We start from the raw sequence: 19,734 nt of genomic DNA on the forward strand, positions 1-19,734 counted from the left end.
AAATCGGATCATCTGTTTGTCCTGTTTGCAGGTCCTCGTAAGGGTCTGCAGGCTGCTAAGCCTACAGTGGCAAGATGGGTCAAGGAAGCCATTGCAGCGGCTTATGTGGCCGCGGGGAAGGTGCCGCCTATCCAGCTGAAGGCTCACTCCACGAGAGCTCAGGCGGCCTCGATGGCAGAGGCCGGATCCGTCTCCTTGGAAGAGATATGCAAGGCGGCAACGTGGGCTTCGGCTCATACATTCTCCAAGCATTACCGTTTGACTGTGGCTGCACGGGCGGAGGCCCGGTTTGGAGCTTCAGTGTTGAGGTCAGGGATTTCTATGTCCCGCCCTGGGTGAGTACTGCTTCGGTACATCCCACCAGTCTATGGATTGATCAGCTTGATGATATGGAAGGTAAAATTATGTATAATCATACCTGATAATTTTCTTTCCATTAATCATAGCTGATCAATCCATAGCCCCTCCCAGATATCTGTACTGTTTATATTCTGGTTGAATTTTAGGTTCAAGTTTAGCCTTCAGTTACTTCAGGAGGACTTCGTGTTCAAGTTCTTCTTTCACTTGGATTCTTCAAGAGTTGAGACGAGTTTGTGTTACAGTGAGCTGCTGCATTCCTCTCCCCCCCGTTTTACGGGGCTGGATTGAGACATAAATTCTGCCGGCACTCCCTCCCGCTTCGTGCGGCTGTAGGGCAGCTTTGTACCCCCTCCCGCTTCGGCGGTGTGTTAGGGTCAGTCAGCTCCTCCCGCGGTTGCGGTTGCAGGATAAGCCAGATCCCCCCGCATCGGCGGGTGTGGTGTCCCTCCCCCGCTCCGCGGGGATGAGCTGGACGGATTCCCCTCCCCCCACTTGTGTGGGGATGAGCTGGGTGAATTCCCCTCCCCCGTTTCGGCGGGTGGTGAGCTGGGCAGAGGTCCCTTCGTGGGTGTAATTCTCTAAGTGCTGAGTCCTGCGGATGGAGCTTTGATATCGACATACTGAGGAGTTTCCGGCAGCACATGACCACATATAGGGAGGCAAAAGTTTGCTCTCTATCTCCACCTGCTGGTAGATGGACACAACCCACCAGTCTATGGATTGATCAGCTATGATTAATGGAAAGAAAATTATCAGGTATGATTATACATAATTTTACCTTTACGCAGTGAACAGAGATCCTGGGGAGGAGTGGAGAGGTACTGAGGAGCTGCAGAATCAATCCACTTGTAAGTCAATAAGAAGAGAACTGTATGTGGAAACAGATAGGGAGCCAATCAAGTGACTTGAGGAGAGGGCTAATATGAGCATAGTGACACTGATGGAATATAAGTCATGCAGCAGAATTTTGAACAGATTGAATAGGAGAGAGATGGCTTAATGGGAGTCTTGTGAGAAGCAAGTTGCAGTAGTCTAAGCAAGAGGTGATAAAAGTGTGAATAAGGGTTCTGGTAGTGTGCTCAGAAAGGAAATAATGAATTTTGGTGATATTATAGAGAAAGAAATGACAGGTTTTAGCAGTCTGTTGAATATGTTCAGAGAAGGAGAGAGAGGAGTCGAAGATGACTCCAAGGTTACAAGCTGATGAGACAGGGAGGATGAGAGTGTTATCCACAGAGATAGAGAATGGGGGAAGAGGAGAGGTTGGTTTAGGGGGAAAGATGATAAGCTCATTCTTGGTCATGTTTAGTTTCAGATGGCAATCAGACATCCAGGCAGCCATATCAGACAGGCTGGCTGATACTTGGGCCTGGATTCCTGCTGAAATTTCTGGTGTGGAGAGGTAGATCTGGGAGTCATCAGCGTAAAGGTGATACTGAAAACCATGGGATGAGAGAGTACCAAGGGAAGAAGTATAGATGGAGAAAAGAAGAGGGCCCAGGACAGATCCCTGAGGTACACCAACTGATGGTGGGATAGAAGTGAAGAAGGATCCACCAGAGTATACACTAAAAGTACGATGGGATAGATAAGAAGAAAAACAGGCTAAAACAGAGCCCTGAAATCCAAGTGAGGACAGTGTATCAAGGAGTAAAGCTGTGATCAACAGTGTCAAAAGCAGCAGATAGATCAAGAAGGTTGAGGATAGAATAGAGATCTTTGGATCTGGCCAGGAACCAGATCATTGGAGACTTTAGCAAATGCTGTTTCAGTTGAATGAAGAGGGTGAAAGCCAGATTGAAGTGGATCTCACTCTATTGAATGGGCCTTTCTTGTAATCTCTGAAATTTTCCTCTTCTCTAGATCAGTTGCAGAGCTGAAAGAGCTTACTTCATTGTTCCTATCTCTCTGCCTGTCCTCTGTCAGCTCTGGCTGCTGACATCATGAAACTGTTGATGTTAGAGAGCAAGTACTTCCCATATGATAAAGAACATACTTGCTCTCCAGCAACCAGAACTGACAGAAAGCAGGCAGAGGGACATAAGTGAAGAAGCAAACTCCCCACTGCTCTACAGTTGATTTACAGGTGCTGGAGAGGTGGATAAGGTGGGTGATGCTGAGAGTAGGGCAGGGAGAAGGGGCCGATACTGGGGCTTTGGTGAGAGAAGGAGGTTGCAGTATAATACACAGCTGGGGATAGCAGAAGGGGCCCATACTAGGGCTAGGGAAAGGTTTGATGCTGGGACTGGGAGAAGGGGGGTTGGAACTAACACAGGGGCTAGAGATATGAAAAAGATTAAATGCTAAGAGATGGGTGTAAAAGAAGGATTCTAATGCTGGGCCTGGGAGAAGAGAACTGTGTGCACAGGCCTGACACAAAGTCTGAGACTGACAGAGAGGCTTCAAGATGCGCCTATTGCTGGGGCTGGGAGGAGGGGGCAAGGAGCTGATTCAGACACTGGGAATGGGTGATTGGAGAAGGCAAGGGGTAGAAAGGGGTACAGGTGCAGGTAGAAAGGTAAAAAAAAATAGAATGGAATGGACCAGAGGGAAGATGTCAGAATAGAAGGAAAGATTAAGGAAAGTGGTGAGAAAGAAACAGAATGGAGGAGGGGTGATAAGAAGGAGGAGGAGTGAGAAGGGTGAAAATTGGAGGGAGGAAGGGTAAGAAAGGGGAAGGCATGAAGGATCTGGAGGAGGTGGAGAAAAGTGAAAGACACTGGAAAGGAATAGATGAAAGAGACAGATCTGAGAAGAGAATGAGGAAATTGAGTATCAGCTAAGAGAGAGAAGATGGGGGCAAGATAACAGGAGATTTGATTTTCATTTGGTTTTATCAGGCGAATCTGTGGATGACTGTGGTGGAGGTTATAGTGAATCTATAGCAGAAATGTGTGAGGAACTTCAGAATGGACTGACCCTCCTGCTGATTGTCACTCCAAATGGAAGAGATGAATCAGGAGCAAACAGAGATTGCTTCCTGTTAAACCCAGCAGCAAAGTCTTCCCTCCATATGAACATGTTCCGTTTCTTGGGTAAGTACTGATCTCATACAGATACATTTCCAGTTGGGCACCTTACTGGTATTGTATGCACAACCCCAAACAATTGTCAAATATACAGTACCTGTACACATTGTAAAGGCAGTGTTCAAAGCCATTTTCCTGGGTAAATAATGATTTCTCCAAGGACAAACAGGATAGCACATATATGTGACACCATCAGTTGAAGATCAGATGAAGAAAAGGCTCAGAAGTTCTAGATCTTCCAAACAGGCTCTGTAAACACAGCTGTATGATGTTTCAGGTCATCATAAGTCATGTGGGGACCCTACAGTTTAGGGTTTTGGTACCCCAAAACACAATTTTTTTTCTCTCAATGGGTCAGATTTTCAAGTGAGTACATTTCTGAGGTGCCCTCCCTCAGTTTGTCCCTTTTCCCCCCTACCTTTTTAGTCTCTCCTAAATAAGTTTTTCAGCTTTTTTTTAATTGTTTCTGCCACAAGTGCAGTACTTCTTCAGTTCTAGGTGCATCAACCAATTACATGACTTTCCATCAAAGCGAGAATCACTTTCAAATTATGTGCCTTCATCTTTCAAATCTTGAATGGCACAGCCCCAGATTATATGCAACCATTAATAAATCTACCCCTGCGCAATGCTAGTTATGAAGCAGGAGACTGCCAAGACTACATTTCCAAAATTGTAAGAAAGTGTTCTATAAATCAGTTTATTCTGCTGACTTCACAGACTTAGGGACCAAATGGTGGAAAACTCTGCCTTCCAAAATAAGAAACACACAAGAGTACATCAGATTCTGAAAGATCCTAAAATCATTCCATTTCAAGCAGTTCCTCACAAAGCAATCCAGCTAATGTTTGATTGTGTCAGCGGTATTAAACAATACTGACCTTCCTTCCTGATTCATGTATAACCTCCTCTTCGTATGTACTCAAATGTTCATTTTATATAAATTTTATATACATTTACCACATTGCATTTTTGAATTCTTAACCAGGTCCTCCTATTTCAAATATCAGAGAGCATCACTTTCTCTTGTAGTTTTCCAATTACATAATATACCTGGATTGCGGTAACATTTCTTATGATATCATTTGTTGTATATTATAAGCCACATTGAACTCAAGTTTGTTTGGGATAATGCTGAATATAAATGTCATTAATTAATTAATTAATATGTTCTGGCAGTAGCTTTCCGTAGTTCAGTGAGTTTCCTCAACTCTCCAGGTAAAGGGACTTGAGATTTCAATTCACTCACCAGCTCTGGGTTTGAGTTGATATTCAGAAGTTCAGTTTTGGAGGCATTAATTTTAAAACCTGAAAGTTGTCCATAATTGTTCAATGTTATCATAAGGGCTGATAGAGATGTTAGTGGGCTACATATTGTGAGTAAAATGTCATCTGCAAATAAGGAATATTGAACCATAAATTCCTCTTCCGCCATTGTACCCCATGGATTTCTTTAATGGAGTCTGATATGGGCAGTTAATGGTTCCACTACTAAGGCAGATAATAGTGGAGATAGGGGGCACTCCTGACAGGTCTCCCTAGATAGAGGAAAGGAATCTGAGTAGCCCCTGTTCATGCGAACTCTTGGCAGTTGGCACACTATATAGTGCTGCTATCCATCTTCTGAAATTAGGGCCAAAGTCTATTTACTCCAAAACTGAATGTAGGAAGGCCCATGCGACCCAGTTGAAGGCCTTCTCTGTATCAATTGTGAGGAGCACTAGTGGTATCCGGCAGATCCTAGCTTGCTATATGAATTTAAGGGTTCGTCTCACATTATCCCTCATTGGAGGACAATGGAGGATAATGTGAGGTGAACCCTTAATTTCCCAGTATAAAGCCATAAAACCTGGTTGATCTTCCCCAACTAAGAACATAAGAATAGCCATACTGGGTCAGACCAATGATCCATCTAGCCAAGCATCCTGCTTCCAACAGTGGCCAATCCAGGTCACAACTACCTGGCAGAAACCCAACAAGTAGCAACATTCCATGCTGCCAATCCCAGGGCAAGCAGAAGCTATCACCCCATTCAGTCTCATAGCCAGCGCCTTTGCCAATAATTTAACATCCAAGTTTAATAAGGATTTTGGCCTGTATGAGTTGCACTGGGTGGAGTCTTTCCTAGGCTTGGGCAATACGGTAATGCCAGCTTCCTTCGTAGATGGTGACAGATCTCCACCATTCAAAACGTCATTAAAGGTTGCAGCTAGGACGGGGGCTAGCAGCCCAGGAAATTTTTTAGAAAATTTTGATGTTAGGCTATTGCTTTGGGAATTTCTTCTACCCGGATTTCCCCATCTAAGGATTGCTTCTGAGATTCAGTGACCCATGGCAAAGTAGCCTCTCTCAGAAATTTCTCTATTTCATCATTAGTGGGCTGCACCTCAGACTGATAGAACTTTAGAAAAGAGGCTGCATCCGTGCTCTGGTCCACTACAAAAATAAAAAACATATGGGGGAGGATGGGAGGGGGGGGGGGAACGTTTGAATCCAAAACTTTACAAAAAATTTTGAAGTTCTGTTATGATGATTATTGAAGGTTGAAACTGTTGAACATTGCAGTATTGAAAACATTAGCAGACTAGTTGTAATAGCAATGGAACAGTACTTATCCTCTCTATGTTGCTTGTGCAATGTATCTAAAGTTCTGTGTTGTTGGATAATAAAGACTTCTTACAAATAAAAAAATAAAAAACATATCAACAACTTTACAAAACCATCTTATTTAAAATCATCCTAACTATAAGGAACTTTTCACTAACCGCATTGAATGCCAATATCAAAAGACTATTTAAACATGGCGTCAACACTCACATATTTAAGTGCCTCCAACAGTGATCCCCCAGCCAATAGAAACTGAAGTCTATCCAGCCAATCACAAATCTAGATGTCACAGCAAAGATGTCCCTGACACAGCAATAGCGAAACATGCTGCATGTCTGCCTGCGGTCCTTTATTTATAACTCTGAATGCAGATGAGTTACGCTGTACTTATAAACTTAAAAATCTGTAAATCCAATTGAGTCAAATGGAACTTATATTAAGTGGAATGTGAAGTTGAATTTATGCCAAGTTGAATTTATAAATGAAAAATATTTATACCTTTTCAAGAAATAGAAGATAATAAAGAACTTAGCCAGAGGTTCTTTATTTATGACGAGTGCAGATGAGTTAAGCTGTACTTATAAACTTAAAAATCTACAAATCCAATTGAGTCAAGTGGAACTTATATTAAGTGGAATGTGAAGTTGAATTTATGCCAAGTTGAATTTATAAATGAAAAATTTTTATACCTTTTCAAGAAATAGAAGATAATAAAGAACTTGATTAAATTATAAGACGCTGGGCTGTTTGTTTGGATTATCTGTGATATATTTTGCCCCCATCTTTCAGTTCAATCTGATCTTTAAGTGTGTCTATTTGAAGTTGATTCATCAAGAATGTCTACATTTTGTCATCTGAGGTCATCACTACAAGTTATGGTCTGTTCCCTTTGGATTGGCCACAGCCCCTCGAACGTACTCGAGGTGATGGTAATGGATGCAATGGTGCTCTGCAGCAAAGGAATTCAATTCTATTCCTATCTAGATGATTGACTAAATCAACTTTGAGAAAAGCAACTTAGAACCTTCTCAGAGTATAGAGGATTTATTTTGATACCTGTATTAACAGTGTGTTTCTACCCAAACAGAGGAGGTTGAAGCTTCAAGCGCAGATTCAGGATTTCAGGATGAAAAGGTTATATCTAGCCTGGGATTATATGCAGATCTTAGATTCTATGGTAGTGACTCTTGATCTGATCTCATGAGCTATATTAGCTTTTCATAAAGGTTTAAATGTGAACTTAAATAGCCTTTTAAGTCATAATTTTGCTCTGTTGATTTCAGCAACTGCTTGTAAATTGTCATTTGTTTATACTGTTTTGTTTTAATTAATTTTTATATTTGTTTTACTGTTGATTTTATTATATTATTATGTATATAGTTTGTAACCCGCTTAGACGTTTAGATAATTCAAGATATAAATCTGTAAAATAAATAAACACGTGCCCACTTGAGTCATCCCTCCTGTCTGTTGTGGGCTCAACATCAGAGTTAAGAGATGCCTCTTGTGGACTTTGGAGGTTAAAGGCTGTCTAAAATAGTAGCTCAACATGTGGAACTTAGTGAAGGGTAAGGGCTTGGAGGCTCCCACTTGGTTGATCTTGATAACAGATACTTGTGGGTTGGGGAGCTTATTGTTAAGGCCAGCAGGCTCAGAGTCGGTGAACAGTGTTCAAGATACTGTGGGTGACCAACCGTATGGAAACTTGGGCCATTTGGAAGGTGCTGAATGCTTTTTAGGGCCTACTTCAGTACAGGGTGGTCAGAGTTTTCTGACAATGCTAATGTGAATCAGCAAGGAGGAATTAAAAGGTTGGCAGTAGCAAGAGAAACCTGCAGGCTATGTCATTAGACAGAGGGCAGGTGTTGATAGCATTACACAATGCAGTTACTCAGTATAAGTGGATTTTTTGAGCAGGAATGCTCTAGACCCCATAGAATAGGAGTTGTTGAAGGAAACCTTTACATGATCCAGGTATGGTGAGACACTATAGTGATGGATCTGATGACTTTCAGTCGAAATGCCGTGGTCCCTCTTTTTTTCTGTTTCATGAAGGAATTTGGTTCAGCAGGGTTGAATGCCCAGTTGCAAAAGTGACCTGAGACATCAGGAGTGCTGTACATATTTCCTCTGTGGCCCTATCTTGGCAGAGTACTTCAAAAAGTAGCATCTCATTTGGTATTGTTTGGTGAGACAGGATTGGCCTAGGCACATATGGTATTCAGACCTGATTTTCTTCCAGGTAGGAGAAACCCTGAAGCTTCCGCAGGATACGGGCCTTTTTGATCAGGGGCCAGTGTTAATGGATATCATGTCTCACTTTTGTCCTTGAGAAGACATGTCTAAAGCATATCGATCAGTGACGACATTGGGTGTTTTTGATATGGCATCAAAGTTTATTAGCCGTTTGATCCCCACACTGAGGTCCGCAAAAAAACTGGGTTGTTATATATACAAGCTTATTTTCTTTATTGCACACGATATAAAGCATACCAATTACATGGATGGGGTGATCATGACTCTCTTGCAGGTAAGAGAAATGTCCACCTTGTTAGTCTGTATTAGAGTCTGAAGAGTTTTTGAGGCTTGGTGTGTGGAACGGGGAATTCTTCCATTTTGGTCTTCTATTGCTCAGATATTTTTGTTTCTTTCAGGATGACCTAGCCTTAGCCTTCTTGAAAGATCAAGTTATTGGCTTCTTATCAAAGTTGCTTGGGTGGGTCTTTAGGTGCATACCCAGATGCTGTGTGTCTCCTTAAAAGTGTCACACATTTATGGCCGCTAGTCCATGAGTTGGTGTCGATATGGAATCTGTTTGGTTCTCCAGCCATTAGGTTCTGTGAATCTTTAAAGAAGGTATCCTTAAAAGATCACACTCTAAAGGTGGGATTTCTGGTGACAGTCTGTTTTTCTAGGAGAGCTTGCAAGTATTAGCTCATCATAACCCTCATCATAAGCTCTTTGACATGGAAGGCTGAAACCACCTTTGTAAGGAAGAAACGCCTGCCTTTGAAATGCACAAACAGATAGCAGCATTTCCCTCCTTTCGGCATGACAGTTGGGGAGAGAAATTTCGTATTCTGTGTCTCTTGGATGTCTTGAGGGTGCTGTGGTGTATTTGTATGTCACTAATCAATTTTGAGAGTCTAATCATTTATTGATATTGTTTGGTGGTGTTTGAGACAGTGAAGCAGCTTCCAAAGCTTCTATTGCACACTGACTGAAAGAGGCTTTGATTTTGGAATATATTCTAAAGGTTGTGCATGGTGATCTCCTGGACAGAATCATAGTCATTTTTTTCCACTGAGTTATCACATGGTCCTCATTGCACTCCTCTGTTCTGGACTAGTCTTGTAGGACTTAAGGAAAGAAAAATAACAGGTAAGATGAAATGTTTTCCTTATTTTCAAAGGTTCTAGCAGAAGCATGACTCTTCACCAGGCTAATGAGGTAGGCTGGAGCCAGACCATTGATAATTTTGAATATCAGTGACAGTAATTCAGAAAGAATCTACACTGAAATAGACAACCAGTGTAGTTCCTCAAAGTTAAATACTGCCCTGTCCCACCACCTTCCAGCAGCTGTAACCATGCCACACAATTTAGAAACACAATTCTCCCCCTCAATCACTGGCAGAGACCACAGGTCCAAAGGAAGAGGTTGCTAACATGTCCCCTTGCTATTTGGACAAACTGCAGTGTGAAACATCCAAAATCAGAATTTGGACATTTTTAGCGGAAGGATGTATTTTAAGAAGTCCATTTGCTTTGAAAATGAGCACCATAAGCAGTTAAAGCTTTTATTGTTTGTGATTAATAATTACTGCCTTTTGACAAATGTAACCAAAGAGGTTCACAAAACTACAGTCGCAAGAAAAGAAAACAAACTACAGTTTATTGATAGGAAAGTCAGAAAGAGAACACACACAAAAAAGGATGAGGAATATAAATATATGTCCAGGATGACATTTATACTGGAACCTTCTCTAGGCTTAAGCAAATTTATGTCACATATAATTCCCTGCTAGGAGGTTTGAGGTTCATTTTGTTAACAATTGAACTGTAAGGTGAATTGTAGGGTGAGCTCAATCATCATCTATTCACCAATTCAAAGGGACACCTCCACACCATCCCTTTATATGAGTTAATAGTTAAACTCCCGTTGATAGGTTGATATTTTATTTTTTGAGTTTACTATCTCCTATATAATTTAGACATATACTTTACGCACATATTTTTTTCATTTACTTTAGTAAATGCTTTTTGGTTTAGACACTGACCTCTGCAGGCACAATTAGGCTCTGATATTCAGTGCTAGACTGTGTCCAGGTCACTGGCACTGACTATCAGTGGCTGACGATTGTGTCAGGCCATTAAGCCCTTATGCACGTCCCAGCTGAATATCGGTCAGAACCCGTATGTGTCCATGTTCCATCCTCCTCTCCCCCCCCCCCCCCCCGCCTGACAAGTAAGCAATCCCCATTTGCACCCCTTGACAATAACCAACCCCCTTCTCACCCAGTCAGAATTGCCACCCCCCTCCCTGAGCCTACCCTGAGTATCGTGGTGGTGTATGAGGTAGTGGAAGTTCAAACTCCACTCACTCCTGTTCCTACTGGCTCCATGCTGAAAATGGCCACCACAACCTCTATGTTTATGTTTATTGAAATTGATATACTGCTAGAGGCAGTTGCATTATAGTCGTGAGCACAGTAAATTAAATTAACATAAATTAAAATTAAATTCAAACAGTTATCGAGATAAAAGAAACTCCAATCTTTCTATAGGAAAGATAAGAACATAAAAGTCAACAGTCAAACAGGCTACACCACTAACTGACCTCCACTGCTACTAAAACTGAAACTGTCTAACCACTTTCGACCAAAACCGAAACTACAGCTGAACTGCATCACTTGGTTTCGGCTGAAACCGAAAACTAAAGTTTGGTTGTGTGAATGTGAATCATGAGGCCCACTGGGAATTGTCAGAGCTTGCAGTAAAAAGCCCTCTGCTTAAACCAACAGGAGATTATTACCCTCCAGTCCCAGGAATTGCAAGCATTAGCTAATCACTGGGAGAGTCATTTTAACAAAGACTTCTCAACAAGTCTGGCATGTTTAGGTTTTCAAGTTAATGCAGATTTAGTTAAACATCCTCTAAGAACTTTGTGATTACCAGCTTTTTATGCTTATCCAAACTGTGCACATATAACAAGAGAAAGTAGCATTAAGATGTTTCCTGTTTTATATTTAGTTAAAGGACAAGCATGATATAGATTCTTCCTAAAATAGAATAAAGGCATCCAGACACTGGTTTACAGTGTGGACATTTTGCCGGCTTGATGCACAGAATAAAAAGGCACATTACTGTTACAGAATGCAAGGACTAAAGGCTCTGAAAAATTACAATCAAGAGCAATACGTTTCTCAAATTATTTACTAATATATAAACTTCATTTCATTGTAATATAATTTCCCTACTAACACCATAACTTGACCAGTACTTTTGCTTGAAAACAATCACTGCTGGTTCCCTTCTCATAGAATCTACTGTCTGCATGCCACAGGTTTGATTAAAATGCTGCATCTTCATCATACCCAACAGAGCCTGGAAATTCTTTAGAATCACCCAAATAGTATCCAAGCCAGAATATATATACAGTTTAAGTGCACGTCGGATAAGCACATGCTCTGTTTAACTGCATGCCGTACTTCGGTCCCATTTTTGGCGCCATCAGTTTCTATGGGGACATGCTTCGGTTTAGCGCCCCATTGATAAGTGCAAGATTCGCTTATATGCATGGTTTAAGACCGCTCTTCTGCAGGAAAGACTCTGCATAAGCGCGCACATGGAATATGGAAGCCGATTGGCGCGTGACAAAGGGGCGGTAAATGTGAAATCTCGTTGGTTAACTGCCACAGACAGAATAAGCGAAAGAATGTGTACACTGGAGTCGTCGTCGTCACGCAACTGTAAGACTTCAACACTGGCTGAACGAATAGAAGTTCTTTAAAAATTAGAAAACAAACAAAGTCAAGCATCTTTTTAAAGAATATGGTGTCAAATTTCACGTATCTTGAAGCAGAAAGACCAACTTCTGGAAGACTGGCAAAACAATACAAATCCACACTGGAAACAAAAACGGGCGGGAAAAGCTGAGGAGCTAGAAGATGTTCTTCTTCGGTGGTTTTCTCAAGTCAGGAGCAGACAGTTTCCTGTCAGTGGTCCACTGCTTATGGAGAAAGCTAATCAGCTAGCTGAAAGTCTTGGGCTAACTGAATTCAAAGCCACTGTTGGATGGTTGGAAAGATGGAAGGAGAGGAACAACATAAAATTCAAGAAACAGCATGGTGAAAAACAAGATGCTGATGACTTTGGTGCTGAAAATTGGGTTGTTTCAGTTCTTCCTTCCATCTTGAACGAGTTTGCACCTCGTGACATTTTCAGTGCTGATGAAAACGGACTCTACTGGTGAGCGATTCCTGATGGAACACTTGCATTCAAACAAGCTGAAACTACAGGAAGTAAAACGTCGAAGGACCGACTGATGATCCTCCTTTGCTGCAATATGGATGGAAGTGAGAAGTTGGAACCACTCGTCATTGGAAAGAGCAAACAGCCCCGCTGCTTCAAGAATGTTAAGCGACTTCTTGTGTCATACGAGGCTAACACAAATTCATGGATAACTGGGGAAATTTGGAAGCAGTGGCTAAAGAAGTTAGACACTAGAATGCGGGCACAAAAGCGTCAGATTTTGTTGCTTTGTGGTAATTGTGCTGCACACAGTGATGATGTCAGGCTGTCTAATGTCAAGGTGGTCTTCCTGCCACCAAACACTACCTCTCTGATCCAACCTATGGATCAGGGCATAATAGCCAATTTAAACAACATTATCGGGCTCTTATGGATATCAAATGCCAAATTACATGGCAAGAAAATTAAACAGTGCAAACTTCAGTTCAACGGTTTTCTAAGAACTCGATAATACATTGTCAAGATGTCCAATGAATCTTAAGCCTCCTGGAACCCTGAATGTGGAGTCCCTGAGAGTTCCCCGATATCACCAATATTTTTCAATGTCCTGATTGCTTCACTTGGCAAGAAACTGGAAAAAAATTAGTTTAAAACCCTTTAGTGTCCAATGTTCCCGTAATAAGCCATATGGGAACAGATTGATGGGATCATTGGACCCTAAAGGGTTAAACCCATTCATATATGCAGACGATGTCACCATCTACATACCTTTCAACAACAGCATCGCAGAGATACTGGATAAGGCCAAAATGGAAAAGTGGGCCACAACTGTCAAACTTAAACTGAACCAAGGTAAAACCAAACTCTTGGTTTTATCCAGCCAGCACAATCCCACTACTTACCAAAACCTCAAAATAGATCAATAATCTTACACAATCAAAACACAAATAAAAATACTAGGAATCATTCTCGACAAGCATCTGACCCTTGAAGACCAAGTTGCTGCTATCACGTCAAAAAGCTTCAAAACACTATGAGAAGAATCAGAGAATATTTCCCTAGACAGTTTTTCCGTCTTATAGTACAGACGCTGATATTGTCCTAACTAGACTACTGTAATGCAGTATATGTGGGCTGCAAAGAAAACCTACTACGATCGTTGCAGACCATCCAAAACACAGCAGCGAGATTGATATTCAAAAAGTCGAAATATAATAGAGCAATCCCACAACTCATAATGCTACATTGGCTCCCGATCAGGACCAGACTAAGCTTCCCCAGCCTCTTATATGGGGCGCCTGAGGACAGCTGATAACATATCTCCACAGAAAGGCTAATTCCTAAGGAGCTTATCATCCCAAATATACAGATTTAAATTCCTGCCAAACTTTTGTATCAAAAGCATTTATTTGGAGTACTCTATTTACCATATAAACTATTATGCAAGATCATAACTGCATTACTTACAATCGCAATTACAGAAAAAAAAAAAGAATGCAAAAAGTTGCTGTCCCCACCCTGCCCCCCAGACTACCTTACAATCCCTTGTGGTCTAGTAGTGTAGTCAGGGCAGGAGTGATCCTCATGTCAGCTCCCCTCTCAAAATGGTTGCCATGACCTCTTGCTGCAGTCTCACGAAATTGCCACTAGAGGACATATTAGCCACTTTCAGAGCAGAGCCAGCATGGGCAGGAGCAGCTGGGGATCACTCCTGCCCTGGCTACACCCCTAGACTGCCAGGGAATGTAAGATAGGCCCCAGAGTGGCACCTACAGGCGAACAAGGAGGAAAGGAAACTATTGTTCAGAGGGGAGGGAGGGAGACAAACAAAACAAAGCACACATTTTCTTTCACCGAAAGCACACAGAAACTAGGAAGAAAAAGTATTTTAGGCCAGTTTCAGCACCACAACCAAAATTAGGTCGGCTTCTAATTCAAACCCACAAAATGGCGTGCCTTCAAGACATTCTATTTAGCTGTGTTGGAGACATTGTAGCCAGAAAAGGAGACCACTCTGCACTGGTGGTGATGTGCTTGGAGGGCAGGCACTGGAGCTTTCTGCTCTGCTGCAAGGAGGAGGCCTAGGCTGGGTCATGCAAGGAGGCAGTCTATCGGAGTCTGCATCAGGAAGAGGTGGAGGGAACCTGGAAACTTAAAGCAGTAAAACCAATGGTAAATGCATTTGTTTTTTTGTACCACTCTGCGGGAACAGTAAAAAGCATTGTTTCCGCAGGGCGGTAAACACTTTTACTTCCGCATCGGCAGTAATTCTTTGAAAGTTTTTTTTCTGTTCCTGCGGATTTACCACTTTTTACTGTGGTTCACTGCATGTCTCCATCCCTATTAAGGGAAGCAGAGCAAAATAGTGTTCACCCAGGGGCATAGCCAGACACTCAATTTTGGGTGGGCCTGGGCCCAAGATGGGTGGTCAGAACTCCACCCTATCCCACAGTGATTTGGTCTCTCCCTCTCTTGCCAGCATGCCATATGGTCTCTCAAACATCCCCTCTCCCCCGCATACCTTTTAAATAGCAGATTTTCACCGGAGCAAGCAGCAACTAATACACACTGCTCATGTCGGCCCCATAGCCTTCCCTCTGATGCAACTTCCTGTTTCTGCATAGGTGGGAATACATCAGAGGGAAGGCTGTGGGGCCAGTGCACAGTATGTTTCAGACGCTACTCGATGCAGGCAAAGATCTGCTATTTACAAAGTATGCAGGAGGGACAGTTCTTGGGAGTGTTCAGCTGGTGTGGCTTGGAGATCCCTGCCTGCCAAATCATAGGTGTGCTGCTACTGGGTGGGCCTGGGCCCACCCGAGACCACCCTTGGCTACACCACTGTGTTCACCTACCCACAGAGATGTCCTCTTCTCTCATAATTCCCTCAGAAAAAGGATCATGTTATAATACATGTTACTCTAATATTCTTAACTGTGACTTTGCTTTGAACCTTATTGGGAGAAGGTGGTTTATAGATGCATAATATAACCTATATCTTTGGACCACAAACTGTGTATGCCGGGTCTCCTGGAGGGAGGTGAGATAGAGAATACGAAAGGCTAATGCTACACTTGTTAGAGAGTGCCAGATGCAAAATAGCAAGATCCTAGAAAGAACCAAATGCCCTTTAGAAGGAAGATTGAATAAAATGGATTGAAATGATAAGGATTATAGAAAAGTTAACAGCTATGAACAGAGAGAGATCACACAAGTGAGGAAGCCCTGGCTACAGGAAAAAGAGGGGGTGAGAAAAGGAAATAAAGTTTTAGGGAGATTAGAAGGTAGGGCTATGTAAGGAGACTGTATGAGGGCTGCTTGACCTATATGCACCCTATATCCCACCTAGGCAAGTGGGGGATAAATAGATGGAGTACAGCACATACACTCTGTATTGTGGTTATGTAACGCTTAAATGAGCTGCCACAGACTTGGGGGAGGGAGGGAGAGGGTGGGGGTGGGAGTGAGTGGGTATAATTATAGAACATGTTGTAAAGGGGTAAGGATTGGTGGGGGAGGAGGGCAATACATCTGTTTGTTGCTATTTTTAGTTGATGAGTTGGTGCATTGAAGGACCAACTACACCAAAAAATGTTTTCAAAATTAGGTTAGATAAGATTAAGAGACTTGGGGAGTAGGAAAAGATTGGGACTGGCTTGGAAGCTAAGGAACAAGGTGAGTGAGGGAGCGTAAATGAAAATCTTTGTGTTTTGTTCTTTTGAAATGATACATATCACAACAAAATCAATAAATATTTAAATATAATTTATCTGTTTTGTTTACATGTCATTGTCATGTATAATCATTTAAATCTATTGTGAAAAGAGTCTGGATATCCTGATATTGCTTTCCCATTTGTTAATAGTATTTGGACCTCAATAACCTGAACTGATAGTGTACATTTCTTTACAAATGAGGTCTCTCTCTATTCATTTTAATTGCATTTGTGCATAAGTTTTTACTGTATTGTGATTTAGTTGCTAATGAACAGTTTAATCTTTACTCTAAAAGACAAAGCCACCTTTTGAGATTTGAATGCTGTGTATTTAAATGGCCAGGTGTTCTTCTAAGCATTGCTATCCGAACCGGGAGTCCTCTAAGTCTCAACCTCGCAGAACCAGTATGGAAGCAGCTAGCAGGAATGAACCTAACAATTGCTGATCTCAGTGAGGTAAATTGCTGTTACAAATTATTTCTGTTCTGCAGCAGTCTGTTTAGTTCAGTGCAGATTACAGTTTTAAGAGGTTGAACACAATATGTCCAAGAATTACATTTGCAGATAAAGGGGGAATAAAACCATCTATAAAAGATATTTTTAAAAAAAAACAAGTTTTAAGATGGTGACGAAAAATCATGTAGTCTGTGGTTGTTCGAATATACTGGCAGTGAGTTCCGAATGGTTGATGCTTGATAATTTACAAATAGTTGTCTCAAAGGTATACTATACACTAGAAAAGTGTGATGGTATTGTTCAGTGTACAAAGAAGAATAATTGATCTTTGACAAGAAATTTTGTCAGTAGTCATTAATTAGGTAAATCACTTAGAGGTTGTTTTTCAAAAGTTTAACTGGAAATTTTTAGAAAATAGCCCATTAAACCTTTGTTTTTTAATGTTTTCCCCACTAATCTGTTGAATTTGACCTACTAAATTTATACAGCAGACAAATTTAGCTAGATGAAACGGCTGGCTTATGACATAGCATCTTTTTTTTTTTTTGTTCTAACTGGCTAAGTGGAAGGTTCTCCAACCACATAAATAGCTGTTAAAATCTAGCTGGTTAAATTTCAACTTAAAATCTGCCTAAAATGACTCCGTTTTCTCCTCAGCGGATCTTGTTAAGTTCATTCCTTTGTTCCTTATCACAAGTACCCTATATAATAATTTGCACCTCCAACATTCTACGTCTGGATGCCTAGATTCGTAACATCCATTCCCACTCATTGCCCCGCCCTCGCGTCAAAACGTAATGACGTCAGAGGGCGGAACAATGAGGGGGAAGGGGAATGCTGGAGGCGAGATGATGTCAGGAGGAGAGAATCGCGGGACATCAAAGGGAGGGAGGGAGGAAGGGGAGGGCAGGGCAGAGGAGAATTGATGGACATGGATAGGACAGTCATAGGCACCCTGTATAAGAGGCTTGAGGAGGCTAAGCCTCCCCAACCCAACCTTGACCTTCCCCTGGCTGCTGCCCCCCCCCCCCCCCCAAAACGCAGGGCTGCCTGGCACAGCAGCACTGCAGCCAGACAGCTCTCGGACGGTCCCTCCGCTCCTTCCCGCCCTCAGCTCCCCGATCGACAGCCCTCCTCTCCGTTCCTCCCACCCCCCCTTGCATGTGTTTAACCCTTTTACTTTCAGGCACAGCAACGGCAGTGAAGAGGACAACACAGCGGGCTCACCTCCAGCTCCTCCCTTCCCTCACACAGTGTCCCGCCTTCTGCAATGATGCATTTCCTGTTTCCGTGAGGGCGGGACACTGTGTAAGGGAAGGGAGAAGCTGTGTTGTCCTCTTCACTGCTGTCGCTGCACCTGAAAGTAAACGGGTTAAACGCGGGGGGGGGGGGGGAGGGAGAAGGAACGGAGAGGAGGGCTGTCAGGGAGCTGAGGGAGGACAGGGAGAATTGCTGGACATGGATGGGAGGGCAGGGGGAGAGAAGAGATGGCTGGAATTGGAGAGGAGGGCAGGGGGAGATCGCTGGACAGGAGGGGTGGGCAAGGGAGAGAGGAGAATTGCTGGACATGGATGGATGGATGGAGGGGAGGGCAGGGGAGAGAGGAGAATTGCTGGACATGGATGGATGGATGGGAGCAAGGGAGGAGAGCAAATTTGCTGGGTATGGATGGATGGAGGAGAGGGCAGGGGAGAATGGAGAGTTGCTGGATATGGGTGGATGGAGGAGAGGGCAGGGGAGAATGGAGAGTTGCTGGACATGGATGGAGGGGGGGGCAGGGGAGAGAGGAGAATTGCTGAACATGGAGGGGGCAGGGGAGAGAGGAATTTTGCTGGATATGGGTGGATGGAGGAGAGGGCAGGGGAGAATGGAGAGTTGCAGGACATGGATGGATGGAGGGGAGGGAAGTCAGGAAAGAGATGCACATGGCTGGAGGGGAGGGAAGACAGGAGAAATGCTGGACATGGATGGAGTCTGTGTACTCTTTATCTTTTAAAAAATACTATAAATAAAAATCACAAAAGAAAGATTTAAAAAAAAAAACAGATAAAACAATCCGTATCTCATACCCCTGGAGCATATTATTCATTATACACCCTTTCCAATTATTACTTATCATGACAGAACATTTCTCCTAATGGTTCCCTTAAAAACATAGTCGCCATTACATGATAACCTTGCTAGCACCCGTTTCATTTGTGTGAGAAACGGGCCTTTTTTACTAGTTATTATATAGACCATGAAACACCGGAATTGACGAAAGCCTTTAACGGGTACTATGTATGCCACATTGAGCCTGCAAATAGGTGGGAAAATTTGGGATACAAATGTAACAAATAAGTAAGCATGTCTACATATATGTTATTTTTCTTTGAAAGGTTGATAAAGACTTCATTCCTGGGCTGATGTACATCCGTGACAATGAGGCAACTTCTGAAGAGTTTGAGGCCATGAGTCTTCCTTTTACTGTGCCAAGTGCGAGTGGTCAAGACATTCAGCTAAGTTCTAAATATACCCACATTACACTGGAAAACCGAGCCGAATATGTGCGACTGGCAATAAACTACAGGTCTGTACATCCGAGTTTGCATTGCTAAATGCATTTTACTGTAGAGATTATTGCAGACAATCACTATGAGAAGTACTGTACAACAAAACAGAGTGAGGGGGAAGTTATGATCAAAGGGTACCTTCAAGTCAGGTTATTTTACCACTAACTATTGCTGCTTTAGCACAGACCCCATTTTATGCAATGAGACCTAGTTACTAATAAGCAGGGTTAACAGTAAAATAACACCTGGGTTTCTTTAATGGCACAGTTTCACTTGGCCACATTAAGGGAAGCGGAGCTAGCCTGCCTGATCAGGCAGAGATAAATGTATAATCCCTAGAGTGGTAACAGAACAGGGAATTCCCAGAAATGTGCAGTATACGGAGACAGGCCTGGGAAAAATGCCCCTCTACATATCACGTCACTACATGTGCATAAGAAAATAGAAAATTGCTAAGGTAGGAACAGTCTTTTTCGTGAGAGTCCTAATCCTGTATGTCCAGGCCAGAGTTGGGCCTGGCACTGTATAAAGGCTGGGCAAAT

At 42.5% G+C, this 19,734-nt stretch overlaps 1 protein-coding gene across 1 annotated transcript in view; it reads left to right on the plus strand.

Moving 5' to 3' along the window:
* HERC2 (HECT and RLD domain containing E3 ubiquitin protein ligase 2) overlaps positions 1-19,734 on the plus strand; it is a 921,269-nt gene that overhangs the window by 862,421 nt on the left and 39,114 nt on the right. Inside the window, 3 exon segments of the mRNA XM_030201308.1 lie at positions 3,201-3,395; positions 16,528-16,640; positions 19,019-19,209. Of these exon segments, the coding sequence (XP_030057168.1) occupies positions 3,201-3,395; positions 16,528-16,640; positions 19,019-19,209 (499 nt within the window).

This window comes from Microcaecilia unicolor, chromosome 4, assembly GCF_901765095.1.
Source record: "Microcaecilia unicolor chromosome 4, aMicUni1.1, whole genome shotgun sequence".
NCBI classification, from domain to species: Eukaryota; Metazoa; Chordata; class Amphibia; order Gymnophiona; family Siphonopidae; genus Microcaecilia; species Microcaecilia unicolor.